The following is a 17,849-nucleotide window of genomic DNA, read 5'->3' as shown; positions in this document are numbered from 1 at the left end:
GGAGCAGTATTATAGTAGTTATATTCCTGTACATAGGAGCAGTATTATAGTAGTTATATTCCTGTACATAGGAGCAGTATTATAACATAGTAACACAGTATGTAAGGCCTAAAAAATACATCCGTCCATCCAGTTCGGCCCGTTATCCTGCAAGTTGATCCAGAAGAAGGCAAAAAAAACAAAACAAAAAGAAAACTAAGGTAGAAGCCAATTTTCCCCACTTAAAATTCCTTCCCGACTCCAATCAGGCATCAGAGTAACTCCCTGGATCCCCGACCCCTCTCTAGTAGCTATAGCCTGTAATATTATTACACTCCAGAAATACATCCAGGCCCCTCCTGAATTCCTTTATTGTACTCACCATCACCACCTCCTCAGGCAGAGAGCTCCATAGTCTCACTGCTCTTACCGTAAAGAATCCTCCTCTATGGTTTTTGTACAAGCCTTCTTTCTTGTACATAGGAGGCAGTATTATATAATTTATAACATGTACACATGGATCAGCTTTAAAACAAAAAAAACACAAGACAAAATTCAGGAGTCTTTCAGTCGTGCTTAGAATCAATAGAAATGATTTCAGAATCATTCAGAAAATATTGATAACCAATCACTGCAGACCGTCCTGCCTTATGGAGCCTAAGTGTCCCTGGTCAAGCCTTGTGATGGTCTTAATGCAGCCTATTACAACATCTATAATAGGTCATTTAAAACAAAAAAGGATAAAAAAAAAGTTAATATTTAATGAAAACATACTATGCAGAGACACAAGATAAGCATCGGGGACTTAGAAATCAATAGCAATATGCAAGATAAGGACAATCTCATAGCCATAGAAGTTTACAGATTGCGCCTCACAGATAAGCAGCAGTCATATATAGATAGACATGGTGACAACCTGGCTCCTGACATCTACCAGCCAGAACAATGACGGACGCCAACCTCAAAATACAATATAGCCGATAGCTGCATGATGTGACTGTTAAAGCTGACCTTCTCTAAACTTAATTTGGCCGATTCCATAATGACCCTTAACTCTTTAAAAAAAAATTATGAAGATGGACCAGTCACTCCAAGAAAAGATAAGGCTTCAGAGAAGGCTCTGTGGTCTACGTTCTCTTCTTTGGACGATCCCTACAGATTACAATGGTCCGTTGACAATAAGCTGACTGCAAAGTGTCCTCCTTTTGGGAAAACCACTGATCATCTGCAGGTAAACCCGGCAATAAGTGTTTAAGCAATTTCTCTGCAGCGCCCCCATGTGGGAAATGAATTATTACACAATGTCCATTCACATCCATGGGTTGTCTGTGTAATGCGGGACAGGACAGGTCCTCCAGAGTGAGAGATGCTCTTTGCAACCACTGTCCACCCTGGCAAAGAGATGAAGATCCTGAACAGAATACTTATGCAGATGTAGAGCCCAGAAGAACATAGCCTGAATATGAATTACCAAATGTTTGAGGTCCCATTTTACCCCCAAAAAAATATGCCGGTTGGGTCATGTAACTGGGTGCAATTTGTCTTGATGCTCTGGGTTGTCCCACATGCAACTATCAAGAGAAATCCAACACTGTAGAATTCCTTTAAATAACCATAGTGCAGGTGCATTAAAGGGGATTGTCCGGGACTCAAATATCGAACTATTCTTAGTATACTGTAGGTTATTATTATCAGATCAGTGAGGGTCCAAATCCCAGCACCTACACTAACCAGCTGCTTGAAGGGGTTGAGGTCCTCTTCTTTGGTCTGTGATGTTACGTCCATTCAAGTGAATATTACTGAGCTGCAATACCAATCCCAGCCTCTATACAATGTATGGTGCTGTTCTAGCACACAATGAGGACCCTTCAAATGGCTCGTCCAGATGCAAGGTGTTTCACACCCACCAATCTGATATGAATGACCTATCCTGAGGGTAGCTCATCAGTATTATAGCTTGGAGTCCAGTCCAGGAGTGTTAGCCAACAGCACGAGATAAGACAACATACAAAAGAACTTCAACAAACCACAATTCACATGACAACGAGGAATTACGACTACGCCTGTGCTCTACAGGGACACCATGAAAGGTCCCTCCAGTCATAAAAGTCGCCTGGCCTATGGAGACTCCTTCGTCCTCTTTGTCTTCAAGGACAATTAAACTAACAGGGAGACGCCCAAGACAATTTTGCTTTGAGGACCGAATCTCTTCGATCGGGAGACTATTTTTGTCAAAGGAAGAGTCAAGGTGACCACTGTGGGTGTGACATGGAGAAGATGTGTGACTAAAGGGGCTCGTTCTTTCACATCTGCTGCCCCCAAATGGAACAGTCCAAGTTTATAGGACCTGAAACAATGGACGTCTAATAGTTCTCCAATAGGTCATGATCCCATACAGCCTAGAGAATGTGGAATATCCCAACTTAACATAGTCATATAGAAGAAAGATGGCTGAACGTGCCGATTGTGGTTCAATCTGAAAACTTTCAAATGTGTATGAGGGTGTCCCGACTCAACCCACAGGCAGATGTTAGGGGAAATAAGTATGGCATGTTGGATTTTCTGGCCTTTCCGTCACTCATCACATTGAAGAACACAAGAACCTGTCTATTCCCAGCCTAAATATGACTGATAAGACATATCGCTTTCCGGTTAGTGTCCCTTTAAATGAGCCATAGGCACATATATCTGACCACAAGCATATATTCTCAATGGAGAGAGGTGAATACCCGTGAGTGATGCCTCTTTCTTTTCTTTTTTTTTTTTTAACCTCCTGCCCAGTATAAAAAAATTTATCCCACAGGACTACCCTAATTTTGTGCATGAGATATCTAAGGTGGCTTCCCTCACAGCAGGTCAGTTGTGTACCTTGTTCTCTCCTCTAAAACATGGGTATTTTGAGGTTCATGTAGACTTTAGGAGCCAATTTGATTTTTATTTCAGTGGCCCATGATGAAGGGGGTTGTGGAGGATTAGAAAACCATGGCTGCTTGCTAGAAAATAGAGAAGAAAGAGTGACACACCTTTCCACAAGTTGCCTGTGATAAGTCAACCTTAATCTTTTCAATACTGGACATGTGTGGAGCAGTTTCTTAAAAATTTTAAAAAAAGCAGCCATTTTTTTTCTAATCCTGAACAGCCCCTTTAAGAAGCCATGGCTACCTGGCACACCACTGTATATCAAGTACCTGAGCTCCAAATAAGTGAAATGACCAATGTTTGTCTAACCTTGCATGCAAGGAAAACTAAATAAGGATAACTACCACTCTATGGAGCCTAACACACATATGGACCATCTATAGTCCATCATATGCATCATAACAGGTAGCCTACAAGCTGAAGACATCTAAACACCTTCCTCTGTGCAGTTCCCAGGACAAGGACATGTCAGTCTTAAATCTGCCTTTCGGCTCATTAGAAAACTAAATCTGTAGCCTATGTTCCCCCATATCCTCATATAACCTGTTAGGATGTCCTGATGTCACCCCTGTGGAGCCATTCATGGGGAGACCACCACACGATTAATAAATGGGTGGTTTAACTTTCCTCTTCCAGGAGATCCAGGCTTTTCTTGGCCAAAAGTATAACAGGGATGACAGCTGAGAAGATCTAACAACCAGCGAGCCTGGGTTTCGAGGCCTGAAACTCAGTTGCTTCTTCTATTATACTCATCAAGGTTCTCAAAAAGTTTTTCACAGTCACTTTCAAGAAATCCGTGGGCCACCATCTCCATACAAATCCATGACCAGATACTTGAAAACGACTTACAATGGCCTTAGACCTGAGATTTGTCCAAATTATTCCTTACAGTCTGCCAAAATGTTTTGCATTTTTTCTGCCGGACAGTAATCGGAAACAGACAGGGATTGACTAGAACCGGACAGACCTCGTGGTTCCCAGGAACCACGTGTATACCTAAGAAGAAGGAGTCGAGAAAGATCGGACAAGTGTTCACCCAAAGAGTCCTTCACCTCTCCTAACATATCCATTTTAGTTTATACTTGAAATAATTATGGAGCTGCTAGTGGGCATGACCATCACCTTGCTCAGCTGCTCTGCTATTATTGAGCTATGGCAGCCCGCTCTTGCCAGTGTCTCCCTTTTCCTGCCTGGCAGTTCTAGCTGCCAAAGTAATGCTGTGCCTCCCCCATCTGAAAGGCCTGCTTCATGCGCCCAGCGAGTGAACACCCTCTCCTTTCCCAGGCTACGGCTGGTCACCTTAGGGTACTTTAGAAGTCTTTCCCTGTGAGAAGGTGCCTGAGCAATAGGTTCACTATTTTCCGGCAAAAGTGTACATTTGTTGGTTTGCCTATTCAGTATTCTGACTTCCGGATTTAACCCTTTGATCCCAGACCTGACATCTGCTTGATCTCCATTCTGACACTGAGCTGCCTGTCCTGACCTCGGACTGTTTATCAGATTGCTGGTACTCTGTCTGCCTTGACCTTGTCCTGTTCTTGACTAAGGAATTGCCTGATCGGTTCGTGTCCTGCATCGGTTTCTCTTGACCTCCAAGGGTCAGTCGTCACTTGAACAGAGACTAAACCAGGAGATACCGGCCTGGTGGTTCCCATGCAGTGGATTCCAGTTCCCTGTACAAGGGTTAAAGAGTGAAAACCAGTGGGGACACTTGGAAAAAACCCTTTGGAGTAGCCGAAAACTAAATCTGTTTATGTGACACAGCGAATCCACATTGGCTCCATTATATGAATAAATGGATGTTTGGGTGTTACCAGTACCCTTGTCAGTAGTGACTGTCCCGCATAGTCTGATGCTGGCAGTACTGGAGAGTGTCAGTATGCAGGGATATGGCCCAATGACAAGTAGATCCACCGATGAAGGGAATAAGGTACAACTGTGAATTCATTCACCGATTAGCGGGAAGAATAACAAAATGAACCGCACAAGAAAAAAAAATGTTCCAGGAATGACAACACTCAAATGTCAATTTATACATTTATTTCCAGAATAACAGAAGAACCAAACAATACAGAGTTCCTAAAATAAAAAATAAATAAAAAAGAACAAAAATTATAACGCTCAGTTGTCAATTTATTAACTTAGGAGAAACAGAAGAATCCCACAAGGAGCTGTTCCAGGAATGATCACACCCAGATGGTAATTTAGTCCTATATTTTAAGGGGAATAACAGCTGAGCCAAACAATGCAAAATGTATTTTATTTTTTATTTTTTTTAAAGGCGAAAGAATGATGATGCCCAGTTGCCAATGTATTCATCATTCCAAGAGTAATAATTAAGGAACTGCATAATGCAAATGATGTCAACCAATAATTAATTTATTCACATATTTCTTTAAGTCTAAAGAAAGGTTCCACGAAGTATAATGCCCAGACGTCAATAAAATCTTATATTTCCAGCAGATAAAACATTGCAGAATGGAAACGGTGACAACCAACAGTTAATTTATTCCTATATTTCTAGGAGGAAAGGCAGAGGCATTGCACAATGCAGAGTTCTAAGAGCAGGAATGGTAACTCCCTGTTTACTCCACACAAATGCTGAACTTGGGAGGATTCGAACCCTGGCTAGAGTGGGGAGTCGCTCTGGTAGACAGGACAAGCGGACGCAGTATACAGGCAAAGACCAGTTTGTAACTCAAACTTCAGCGTTTTCTTTCCAGAAGGCCTCATGCACACAACAGTTGTTGTGTTCCGTAAAATGGGGTTCCGTGATCCGTTTTTGTTTCAGTGTGTCTTAGACTTTTTTTTGTCTGGTGATCCTCCAAAAAATAAAGTAAGTCAAGTTTGCCATGCAAACGATAGGAAAAAAAACGGACGCGGGTGACAATCTTGTGTGCCTCCGTGTTTTTTCACAGTCCCATTGACTTGAATGGGTCCGCAAACAGTTTTCCGTGAAAAAAAATAAAAATAGGACAGGTTATATTTTTTTGACGGGCTGGAACCACGGATCACGGACACGGATGACAAACGGTGCATTAGCCGAGTTTTCAACGGACCGATTGAAAGTCAATGGGTCTGCAGAAAAATCACGAAAAAAAGGAACAACGGACACGGAATGAAACAACGGTCTTGTGCATGAGGCCTAAGTGTGAATAAAACACTGGACAGTCCATTTGCAGTTTTGGTGTTCGTTCACACCTAGACGGTCCATACAGCAAAAGAGTCACCTGTCATCCTAGGTGTTAGTTCACACCCGATCGGCATTGCTCAGGACAGAGCAGACCTCCCAAACTCAGGCCTCCAGCCTAGCACACGGCTCAGATCCCAATCCAGCGATTGCCAGAGAGAGAGGAAATTACCACCAGCCGTCACTGCTGGCTGTTTTTTTTTTATATAGGCCAGTCAAGTTCCGGCCTGGAAAGAGAGGATCAGTCTCCCACCCAGCACTTTGACTACTCCCAGCAAGAGCCGTCCCAGATCAGCTATACTAAAAAGCAAGGTGTCAAACAGCAACTGCTGCTGACACATGAAAACTGTCTCTTACTCCACCGAGGCCAAAAACCTTGGTGACACATATCTTCTGTCAATGATGGTCCCTTGCGCCTTCCCACACTACTGAGCCACAATGCTGCCCATGTTATCACTCATTTCTTACATTTTCTGTAGGAATAACAAAAGGGACATCACAATATAGAGTTCTAAGAAAAGATGCTATAATTTTTACTAGAACAAATGAGCGCAGATAAATAGGAAATCTTAAGAACGGCGACAATCTATCGGCCTCATTCCTAGAAGGAAGAAGTTCACACACCCTGTGCATACCGCCCCCTCCTGAACAAGCACTGACGGGCTAGGCTTCTACCACCCTACTGACGGAATGACTGCTCTATTTACTGCGGACGATGGAAAAGTGAACAAATATTGACTAACAAAACAATGGTTCCAGTTACCGAAAACACAGGCCGGTTTTATTAGATGAATAAATTGGATAGACGGAGGGGCCGAAGGGAGAACACCATGCTAAAAAAAACACAGGGGAAACGGTCAGGCGTGTGTCCACCGTCAGATAGTAGGAGATATTGGGGAAGGAACCATGAAACATGTTCAGACACCGTTCTACATGACATCACCGGGTCTCCTGTCACCAAACAACAGGCAACACAGTGCTCAAATACCACTACAGGAATCCTTACAAGAAGAGCAGTAGGATAAAAGAAATCATGTTATCGGAAGGGATTAGTCACCACTGACAGGTATAATTATCATCCACAAGCCATAAAATACCGCTATAATCTGTATTACATCTGAGGAAACCACACAGATCAATCACATCAGAAGAAAACAACTCAAACATCTAACCATAATACAAGAGGCCAATGCAACATATAGTATCTGACAAGTAATATAAGATAAATTATAGTACAGTATTATAGCAGTTATATTCCTGTACACAGGGGGCAGTATTATAGTAGTTCTATTCTTGTACATAGGAACAGTATTATAGTAGTTATATTCTTGTACATAGGAGCAGTATTATAGTAGTTATATTCTTGTACATAGGAGCAGTATTATAGTAGTTATATTCTTGTACACAGGGGGCAGTATTATAGTAGTTATATTCTTATACATAGGAGCAGTATTATAGTAGTTATATTCCTGTACATAGGAGCAGTATTATAGTAGTTATATTCTTGTACATAGGAGCAGTATTATAGTAGTTATATTCTTGTACATAGGAGCAGTATTATAGTAGTTATATTCTTGTACATAGGAGCAGTATTATAGTAGTTATATTCTTGTACACAGGAGGCAGTATTATAGTGGTTATATTCTTGTACATAGGAGGCAGTATTATAGTAGTTATATTCTTGTACATAGGAGCAGTATTATAGTAGTTATATTCTTGTACATAGGAGCAGTATTATAGTAGTTATATTCTTGTACATAGGGGAGGTATTATAGTAGTTATATTCTTGTACATAGGAGCGGTATTATAGTAGTAATATTCCTGTACATAGGAGGCAGTATTATAGTAGTTATATTCTTGTACATAGGAGCAGTATTATAGTAGTTATATTCTTGTACATAGGAGACAGTATTATAGTAGTTATATTCTTGTACATAGGAGGCAGTATTATAGTAGTTATATTCTTGTACATAGGAGCAGCATTATAGTAGTTATATTCTTGTACATAGGGGAGGTATTATAGTAGTTATAGTAGTAGTTTCCTGAAACGGCTCATCTGGCAAGTGCTGTGTAATCACCTAAAGACAGGTAGATAATCTCTGGTAATTTCTTGAGTAGATCACAGCTGCTCTGTGACATTGACTCTGATGCTATGTCAGAAAATCGCTTTGATGAGATGACGGCAAAAGAGTTGGGCAGAGCTGGAAGTGCAGCAGAAAGCCCTGTGTAAACATTACATCACTGGGCAGGATGAAGGTGAAGTGCAGTGCGGTGCTGGGGGAGGTGGCCGCAGTGGTTTCTAGAATCAAAAGCTTCACGTCAGTAGAGGTCTCCAGCAGAACACACATGTTATATGGAAGGAAAGGAACCGGCATGACGAGATGGAGCACGTGCTGCACAGACACACACCCAAACTACACACGGGAGCAGCTCGCCTAGTGCAGGCTACTTTATTATTGTGTAAACTGCATGTCTACACACTACAGGAGAAGAAGTCATCCTGATACCTTTGCATTATGCAAACAGGGCAAATCAAATCCTTCATGTCAAGCGCGGAATAGGAACTAGAATAAGGATAAAGGGAACCGCCATGGGCTCCCACTATATGCACTGGAACCCATTACAGTCCCTTAAAATGTCACAAACACGCTCATAGTAAAACTCAGCTATTACTGGCCATTCTGGACTATTAGATAGACAAAGAGAAATAATTAAGACTTATCTGTCCTGTAGAAAGAATATGATTATTGACAGATCCTCCCGAAGTTCTGGGGTGTAAGTGGTTGGGAACAGATCGGCTATGCTGCATTAAATTACACCTCATTAATTCCTAATTAATGGGACCTTGAAGGGACGTACACTTACCTCCTCCCCAGCGCTCGGTTCTAGCTTACCTTCCCTGGAAACCTCAGCCCTGCACAGCTGGCCCATTAATTAACCCCTCCAGCACCGGTACTGAGCTACGGACATCATGTATAAAGCATGCTGCATTCCTTCAGTACTGGCGCTGGAGGGGTTAACTCGAGGAAGGAAATAAAGGCCCAGCTGTGCGGGGCTGCGGCTTCCAGGGAGGGCTATCCCAGCTGCTGAGGTAGAAGGAGCCAGGGAACCGAAGGCTCATGCCAACCTAAACAAGTCAGCTGCAAAAACGCTGCGAGTCACTCTTGGCATGCCTTATGCGAGGAGATCACCTGACAGAGCGGAGGGGAGGGCGGCCCCGGGGCCGAAACTAAACCAATGTTACTTCAGATAATCTCATGACCATGGCTGACTTACCCCCAAATGCTCATAACTTCCTGCTAATTAACGAGCGCAGACAGAGCATGGAGGCCACGTCCGATAACAGAGCAACAGCCGCATTACTGCACACTCTCCGACCTGTCCACATGCACGGGTGAGATCAGGATCAGTACAGGATAAGTAATGTATGTACACAGTGACTGCACCAGCAGAATAGTGAGTGCAGCTCTGGAGTATAATACTGGATGTAACTCAGGATCAGTACAGGATAAGTAATGTAATGTATGTACACAGTGACTGCACCAGCAGAATAGTGAGTGCAGCTCTGGAGGATAATACAGGATGTAACTCAGGATCAGTACAGGATAAGTAATGTATATACACAGTGACTGCACCAGCAGAATAGTGAGTGCAGCTCTGGAGTATAATACAGGATGTAACTCAGGATCAGTACAGGATAAGTAATGTAATGTATGTACACAGTGACTCCACCAGCAGAATAGTGAGTGCAGCTCTGGAGTATAATACGGGATGTAACTCAGGATCAGTACAGGATAAGTAATGTAATGTATGTACACAGTGACTCCACCAGCAGAATAGTGAGTGCAGCTCTGGAGTATAATACAGGATGTAACTCAGGATCAGTACAGGATAAGTAATGTAATGTATGTACACAGTGACTGCACCAGCAGAATAGTGAGTGCAGCTCTGGAGTATAATACAGGATGTAACTCAGGATCAGTACAGGATAAGTAATGTAATGTATGTACACAGTGACTCCACCAGCAGAATAGTGAGTGCAGCTCTGGAGTATAATACGGGATGTAACTCAGGATCAGTACAGGATAAGTGATGTAATGTATGTACACAGTGACTGCACCAGCAGAATAGTGAGTGCAGCTCTGGAGTATAATACAGGATAAGGCCTCATGCACACGGCCGTTGTTTTAGTCCGCATCACGGGTTGGATGCGAACCCATTCACTTCAATGGGGCCGCAAAAGATGCAGACAGCACTCCGTGTGCTGTCCGCATCCGTTGCTCCGTTCCGTAGCCCCGCAAAAAAATATAACATGTTCTATTCTTGTCCGTTTTGCGGACAAGAATAGGCATTTCTACAATGGGCCGCCTGTTCCGTAAATTGCGGGAGGCACACAGGCAGCTTCAGTTTTTTTGCGGATCCGCAATTTGTGGACCGCAAAAACCGGAACGGTCGTGTGCATGTAGCCTAAGTAACTTAAGGTTGTTGTTCTCTGTACAGCAGGGAGGTCCGGCGACCATTTTCCTGGTCAGGATATATCCGATAGTTCTGGTTTACACACACATTACGTCAGTATATTTCGGCTGTGGGCACTTTCCATCCCCTCAGGGAGACAGAAACGCATCCACAAAGGAGCAGCTACAGATTCTATCGCGCCCCCAATAAATCAGACAAAAGGAGGGCAGCTGCCACCTTAATCTAGGTCAAATTCCTTGCCAGCCTATTGCCAAGCAGTCGGCGTGGAAGCACATTGGGATGCACGCTCCATCTGCTTGCATTATAATTACCTCATGTATGGAGTATGCCTCCATATCACACGCATGAAATTATAGCGCGGCATATATTTCCTGCCCCGCCATGTTAGTCTAATCATCTCACTGGAAACCCAAGGTAACCGTGCCTGGATTGTGGAAAATGAGGGGTGCCCTATATGGCACAGGAGATTTCACCTGTAAGGAATTAATCACACAACCGTATGGTTGCTGTGCCCACAAACAGCGGTCCGCAGAACATGGGCACCGGCCGTGTGAACTCCGTATTGCGGATGCCGATCCACTGACTTGAATGGTCCACGATCTGCAAGATACGGCAAAGGATAGGACATGGCCCATCTTTTGCGGAGCGGAAGCCCACAGAAACACTTGGAAGTGCTTCCATGGGCTTTTGGGATAGGCCCCATCTTTTTCCGTATCTTGCAGATCGCGGACCCGTTCAAGTCTACGGTTCAGCATCCGCCATGCAGAGTACACACGGCTGCTGCTCGTGTTTTACGGACCACCGCATGTTCGCGTGAATGAGCCCTAAGAGGAATATTCTCAGCAGAGAGGTGGACGGGCTTTAACATGGCTATGAGACAATCAGTGAATGAATCACTACCAAATATCGCAGTGAGTAAGGCCCTTCTAGGGCGGGTCACCTGCTACACACTGGCAGAGCTTACTCATGGAAGAATCTGCCCGCGTGCCACCCTGCCGTGCCAACATTCCAGACTAGACGCTGAAAGTGACAGGAAATATAAGAGCATTTTCTGCTGCTGTCTACAAACACTGGAAAGCGGCAATTAAGAGGGCTGAACCACCACACTGATGTAGCAGAGCTGAATTTGTAACGCATTTCCTCTGTTACTCAGCAGTTTATTACAGTTCTAAAAACATAGCTAATGCATGACGGCATTCAATGACAAACTCAACACTGCTACATCTACATTGTCTGGGTGCTGGTTCACGTCAGCGGATGCAATTTATTACACGGATAGAAAATTCAATGTACGAATGAACGAGCTGCTTGTTCTCATTGGCCAAGTGGCACTATGTGGTCATGGCCCCGATACGTTAGCGCTGGAAGGAGGCACAGCCTATCAGACCGACCGGCAGGGACTTAAAGGGGTTGTCTCACCTCAAACATTGGTGGCATATCGCTAGGACAGTAATGCCCAACCTGCGGCCTTCCAGCTGTTGTAAAACTACAACTACAGTTGTAGTTTTGCAACAGCTGGAGGGTCGCAGGTTGGGCATCCCTGCTCTAGGATATGGCACCGATGTCAGATAGGTGCAGGTCCCAAAGGTGGGACCCGCACCTATCTCTAGAATAAATTGCCGAAAGTAAAAGTCGCCCTCCGTTCATTTTCAGTGACAAAAGCAGCCAGGCAGAGCGCTCAAGTATTTTCCCAAATTTTAGGGGCCACTTCTACTTGACTGCCGGAAATGGTCCAGCCAGCGGCGCTCCCATAGGCCGCACATGTGCGGTGAGCTCTCCTTCACTTTAGGCGCTCCGTTCGAGGTGAGCCAACCCCTTTAAATATTGATGACCGATCGACAAGATAGGCATGGCTCTGCAGGGGGAAGCCTATAACATGGCTGCAGCAGTCAATCAGCACTGAGGCCATTTGTCCAGGATAGACAGGGGTCCCAGAGGCCGGACCCCCAATGACTATAAATTAATGTTATATCCTGGCGATATGTGATCACGTAAGTAATCGTATAAATCCCATATAAGCAGTGGGCGCATTACCTACTTACAACACTGCAGGTGCCCCCACCTTTGCCAGGTGGAAAAGCGTTCTGTTCACGCAGCTGAAGGCCTTGTTACTATGTGTCAGTATGTAAACCGTCTGCTGCGGTGTTCAGCTCACAGAGCATTGCTCGTACATCGCATGCACTGTAACAAACCCTCAGCTGTGTGAGCAGCAGGACCAGAGATCAGACTCTGGGCAAAGAATGACAGAAAAACAGAGATCTTAAAAATGGTGAACAAACAGAAACCGTCCATTAGGAAGTTGCAGAAGGTTTCCCCAGACAATGGCCCTCTGCAGCCGCGGGTCACCTACCTGGCATCCCCCTTGGAGAGGTTGCTGTTGGCGGGGTAAAGGATGACCTGATCTTTCTCCACGTCGACGACACATTTTGTGTGAAGGTCAAATTCTGCAAGAAAACAGGACAGCATTAGAGCAGCGCACCATACTGTACAGCGATGCAGGGGCGCTGCAATCCCGCAGGAGTGCGACAGCGAGGTTCAGTGTGACGGACGGGAGGTCCCGTCCACAAGGAAAAACGGAGGGGATTTTAACGTGACTTAATCCCTTGTTTGGGGGTTTTATTCCAACATTTCTTGACAGCAGACCCCATACAACCCAATAGCCCCCACATCACCGATCCTGTTCTGACGCTTACCGGTACCTCGATGGCTTCTCCTTCCTAGTCCAGTCCCGGCACACAGGAAATGCCAATCACTGGACACAGGGGTCACCCACCTCAGCCACTGATTGGCTGGCTGGGCCTCTCCTTTCACTTCCTGCGTGTCAAAACCAGAACCCAAAGCAGATACCAGCAGAGACCCAGTATGTGTTGTAATAGCGGTGAGGCATGTTTAGTTCTAAGCCCTTTAAATTTTGCACCCCTTTCACCCTTTAACATCCCTTAAAGGGGTTGTTCCATAAAAATAAAAACATTCTGCAGTTTGAAAACCAGCACCTGCATCTGAATACTTTAGCATAGCCACTGAGCTATTTAATAAAATGTATCTGTATAGCGCCACCTGCTGTTTGTTCTTTTTCTTATTTCTACGTCCACCTGTCTGAGGTGGATGCACATGCTCAGTTCCATTCAGAGGCTGCAGAAGGACACCACGCTGATATGCAGCAGAAAGGACGTGCCCCCCATAAGCGGCTAGCTTAAAAGAAATCTAGCAGAGCAATTGGAACGATGAATGAGGATGGAGATCTCTGGATCCATGTGAGGTATGGGGCTGTCATGTACTATATTATGGATAACTCGCTTCAGATCCAACCTCTTTCAAAAGGTAAGGGTAAAGCCATGGCTATCCAGGCATTTCCCCTGCTGGTGAAATGTAGTACTACATAATGGCCATTCAAATGTAATACAAGGACGAGGATCAGAATCCGCCAGAACATTCTAGTTCCTAGAGAAGGGTGGGGATAGTCTAGGGCAGGGATCGGCAAGCTGCGGCCCTCCAGTTGTTGCAAGACTACAACTACCAGCATGCCTGTACAGCCTACAGCTATTAGGACATGCTGGGAGTTGTAGTTTTGCAACAGCAGGAGGGCCACAGGTTGAACATCCTTGGTCTAGGGAGTCTGCGGTGGTCTACCTAAGGAACCCCTTGAAACTAATAAAGCATAAACCATAAAGTGGCCTAAACACTGTCACAATCTGGTAGACGCTCCTCCCGCTATCGTCCACGGGAGGTGCAGCGTCAGGAGTGGAAGGGGTGTCAAGGAAAACATCTGACGTCCAATGCCGATCCAGCCGAGGTCGTCAACCTTCCTAACCTGGTCCTGCTCAAGCGATATCTCCGCTTCCCTTCCTGTGAGCCGATTCTTTAGTTTTTTGGTATTTGTCTTCATTTCTGTGACAAAGCTCAATCTTTAGCCATTACGTCTGGCGAGTGACTACTCGGGCCGCATTGTCCTGACATTTTGGGGTCAGTCAGACGTCTTACGCCTGAGCAGCTACGTCCCTGGCATCAGCCTCAGGCCCTGTCCCTCTGCGGCACGTGGGGCGTCCTATATCTGGAGCCCCTGTGAGCTCATTATATGTCGTAGGAGGCCGTTATCAGCGAGCGCTATTACAGGACCACGGCCGATATCTACAAGTGACTGATACCACGGTGACCCGCCCTGAGCGTCTGCCATCATCTCTGCAGACGTCTAGAACACTTCCGAGGTGAGCACAGATAAACCCCAGACTTATCCCAAGAATGTTCTGTCCATCTTTCCCTTCTTCTAGAAAGTCACAGTTTAACGAGGTCGTCCAGGGTTAGTGGCTACGTTCCAAGTACAGCGCCACCCCTGTATACAGGTTGTGAGTGACATTGCAGCTCAGCCACATTGACTTCAAGCTGCAGACCACGGACAGGCGTGGAACTGTTTCTGGACAAAAGCAGCCATGTTTTTCAAAAACCAGGCCAACTCTTGTAAAACTACAACTCCCACCATGCCCTGCTGTAGGCAGCGTGTGCATACTAGGAGTTGTAGTTTTGCAACAGCTGGAAAGCCTCAGTTTGGCCATCCTTGCATTAGGCACCTCAAAGACAGACTAGGACTATTAGGATTGGCATTATTAATCAGATTTTTCTAAGGTTATGGGACAAATCCTATTAGTAAAGCCAAGAATTACTGCCCAATAAAAGGGCATTCCAGTAATTTATATTTGTCACCCATCTGCTGATTAGGCAATATATGCTAGATGAGTGGGGGTCCCACTAGAATGGGGGACTCTATTCTGCTGGTCTACAATTACTCAAAAGGGATGGAGGACTGGGGTCCCCATTCTAGTGATCAATAGGGGTTCAAGTGCATGGTTGATTTGTTAATGGCAGGAGTGCCCCTTTAATTTCACTTGTGTCACATGTTGCTAGTCGCCATTTTTTTCCCAGACAGGAGCAATCGCCACAGATGTGAATGGCAGCGGAAAAGTGACAATGTTCTTCAGCGGGAGAGTATACTGCTAGGGCTGCATTGGCAATCACTTGGTTATCATCATTGGCGCCAATTCAGAACAACATGGCAAACACAACCGCGCCAACCCCTGAGATCAGACAGGACTGTCATCTGAAGTCCAGGATGGCAGGCGAGGATAGGCGGCAGGTTTACCAAGGCGTGTCCTGAATACAAGGGGTAAAGTCGTAGTAAAGATCAAAGTTCAGTCTTCAGAAGGAAGCAGCCTGAAGGACCCACCGCCAGCAGAAACAAAGGCGACAACCCCGGGCAGAGATCTAGAGGAGGCCTGATCCCAGTGTGCGCCCCACCATCAGGACACATCCGTCAGCGGAAATCTTCACAGTATACTACATCTTTACTACAAACAAATGTTAATAAACTGTTTATTGTTTATTGGATCTAAAGTTATCGCATTTTACAGTTTTTTTACACCTTTTTTAATCAAATTTGATTTGATAAATCTTCTGATTTTATTTTTACTGAATATCAAATTTTACCTATTTTTACTAAACCTATCACAATTTTTTAAAAATTACTGTTAGCAAATTTCCCGAACTTGTTTACCAAATATGAAAGCGTATAAAATTGTATTATTATTTTTTTTTACTAAATGTACCACACAACAAAATTTAGCAAATTTACCAAATTTTTGTACATTTTTAGGGCTCAAAAAATGGATCCGCAAAAGATACGGATGACTTCATGTGCATGCTGTATTTTGCGGAATGGAACAGCCGGCCCCTGATAGAACAGTCCTATCCTTGTCCGTAATGCGGATAATAATAGGACATGTTCTATTTTTTGCAGAACGGAAATACGGACATACGGAAACAGATTGCACACGGAGTAACTTCAGTTTTTTTGCGGACCCATTGAAGTGAATGGGTCCGCAAAAAAAAACAAAAAACAAAGGACACGGAAAGCAAATAAGTTCGTGGGCATGAGCCCTTACTATCTATACCAAATCTAACCAATTCTAATGAGTACGCAACCTGAAACGGACACAACTCTAATAACTATCGATCATGCTAGGAATCGTTGCATGGGCACCGGACAACAGTTTCCATCAGGCGCCGGTGACGCTGTGCGAGATGCTGACCGCGCAGCAAATACTGATGTGACTTCCCAGCACCCCTCCCCCCGTCTCACAAGACAAATATGGTCAGAGTTCCAGTAACGAAGCCTCGAGGGGTTTAGATCAGGCATGCTCAACCTGCGGCCCTCCAGCTGTTGTAAAACTACAACCCCCACCATGCCCTGCTGTAGGCTGATAGCTGTCCGGGAATGATTGGAGTTGTAGTTTTGCAACCGCTGGAGGGCCGCAGGTTGAGCATGCCTGGTTTAGATAAATTAAAACTTCTATGACTTCTTGATACACTTTAGGTTTCAATAGCTCACCACTGGTGAAGGATTTGCTTGCTGTCACTGAATGAGAACACTCTTGTCCACAGCTGGTCCTGCTCTCAATAGATACAATTGTATCCAGTGTAGACAATGGAGCCCAGCGGCTGCACAGTCTCTCTGTTACAATGTATCAGTCTGGAGTCACACAGCATTGTCCGCACTGGATACAATTGTATCACTAAGCAGAGGACCAGCCACTACCTCTGAATGGAAACGAGTGCTCTCGTTCGCAGACAGCAAGCAGAGATCTTGCAAATGGTGCAAGAACTTTTCATCTACAGAGAGAAGAAACGTCATTAAGCCCCTTTAACGTCCACATGCTTTCCTTTGGTGAATGACTGCCGGGGGGGATTCTGTGAAGTCAAGAAGCACTTGTCCCGCGCTCGGCTGCAGGCGCAGTGACATTTGTTGGTGAGGACGCGCAGGCGGAGAGGCCCTGAAGACAGGACTAATTGGCTGCCGCTCTCCATCATCTACCGTCACGTCCCATTAAAATCCAAGATGCAGAATCAAGATTGTGCCCGGCTCTAGTAATCTGCATGAAGATTAAGGAAACCGGAAACAGACACGCACGCCTCGCTCGCTCTATTTCTTTGTATTGCTACTGTACATAAGCTTGTAGTAAAATCAAGCAAAAGGACAGCTGGGCAGAGGACCACTTTAAACCTAAAATTAATCTCCACCCTTCTAAAAGCATATTACAATATAACATTATAACGGGTGGAGATCACGTTTTCCCCCTGCGTAGACCCAACGGAAGGATAAAATTCTGCCTGTCTGCAGCCACCACAAGGGGGAGCTTCAACACTTCCAGCATTCCACTACCGAGTTCTAGACATAAATGGTATGAGCGGCCTCTAGTGGTGGAGGCAGGCAGGCAGAATTCTACGACTATGCAGG

General features: G+C 44.8%; 1 protein-coding gene across 3 annotated transcripts in view; it reads right to left on the bottom strand.

The window, feature by feature from the left end:
• The window catches only part of KIF13B (kinesin family member 13B), a 161,899-nt gene that overhangs the window by 127,207 nt on the left and 16,843 nt on the right, over nucleotides 1-17,849 (bottom strand). For 2 of the 3 annotated variants that reach the window (XM_044290881.1, XM_044290883.1), the window contains exon 2: nucleotides 12,915-13,008. In XM_044290881.1, the coding sequence (XP_044146816.1) occupies nucleotides 12,915-13,008 (94 nt within the window). Of the gene's footprint in view, nucleotides 1-8,953; nucleotides 8,983-12,914; nucleotides 13,009-17,849 lie in introns of those variants that run through there. The other variant, XM_044290882.1, reaches the window with a different exon arrangement.

Source organism: Bufo gargarizans, chromosome 4, assembly GCF_014858855.1.
Source record: "Bufo gargarizans isolate SCDJY-AF-19 chromosome 4, ASM1485885v1, whole genome shotgun sequence".
NCBI lineage: Eukaryota > Metazoa > Chordata > Amphibia > Anura > Bufonidae > Bufo > Bufo gargarizans.
This window is presented reverse-complemented; position numbering and strand designations above follow the sequence as displayed.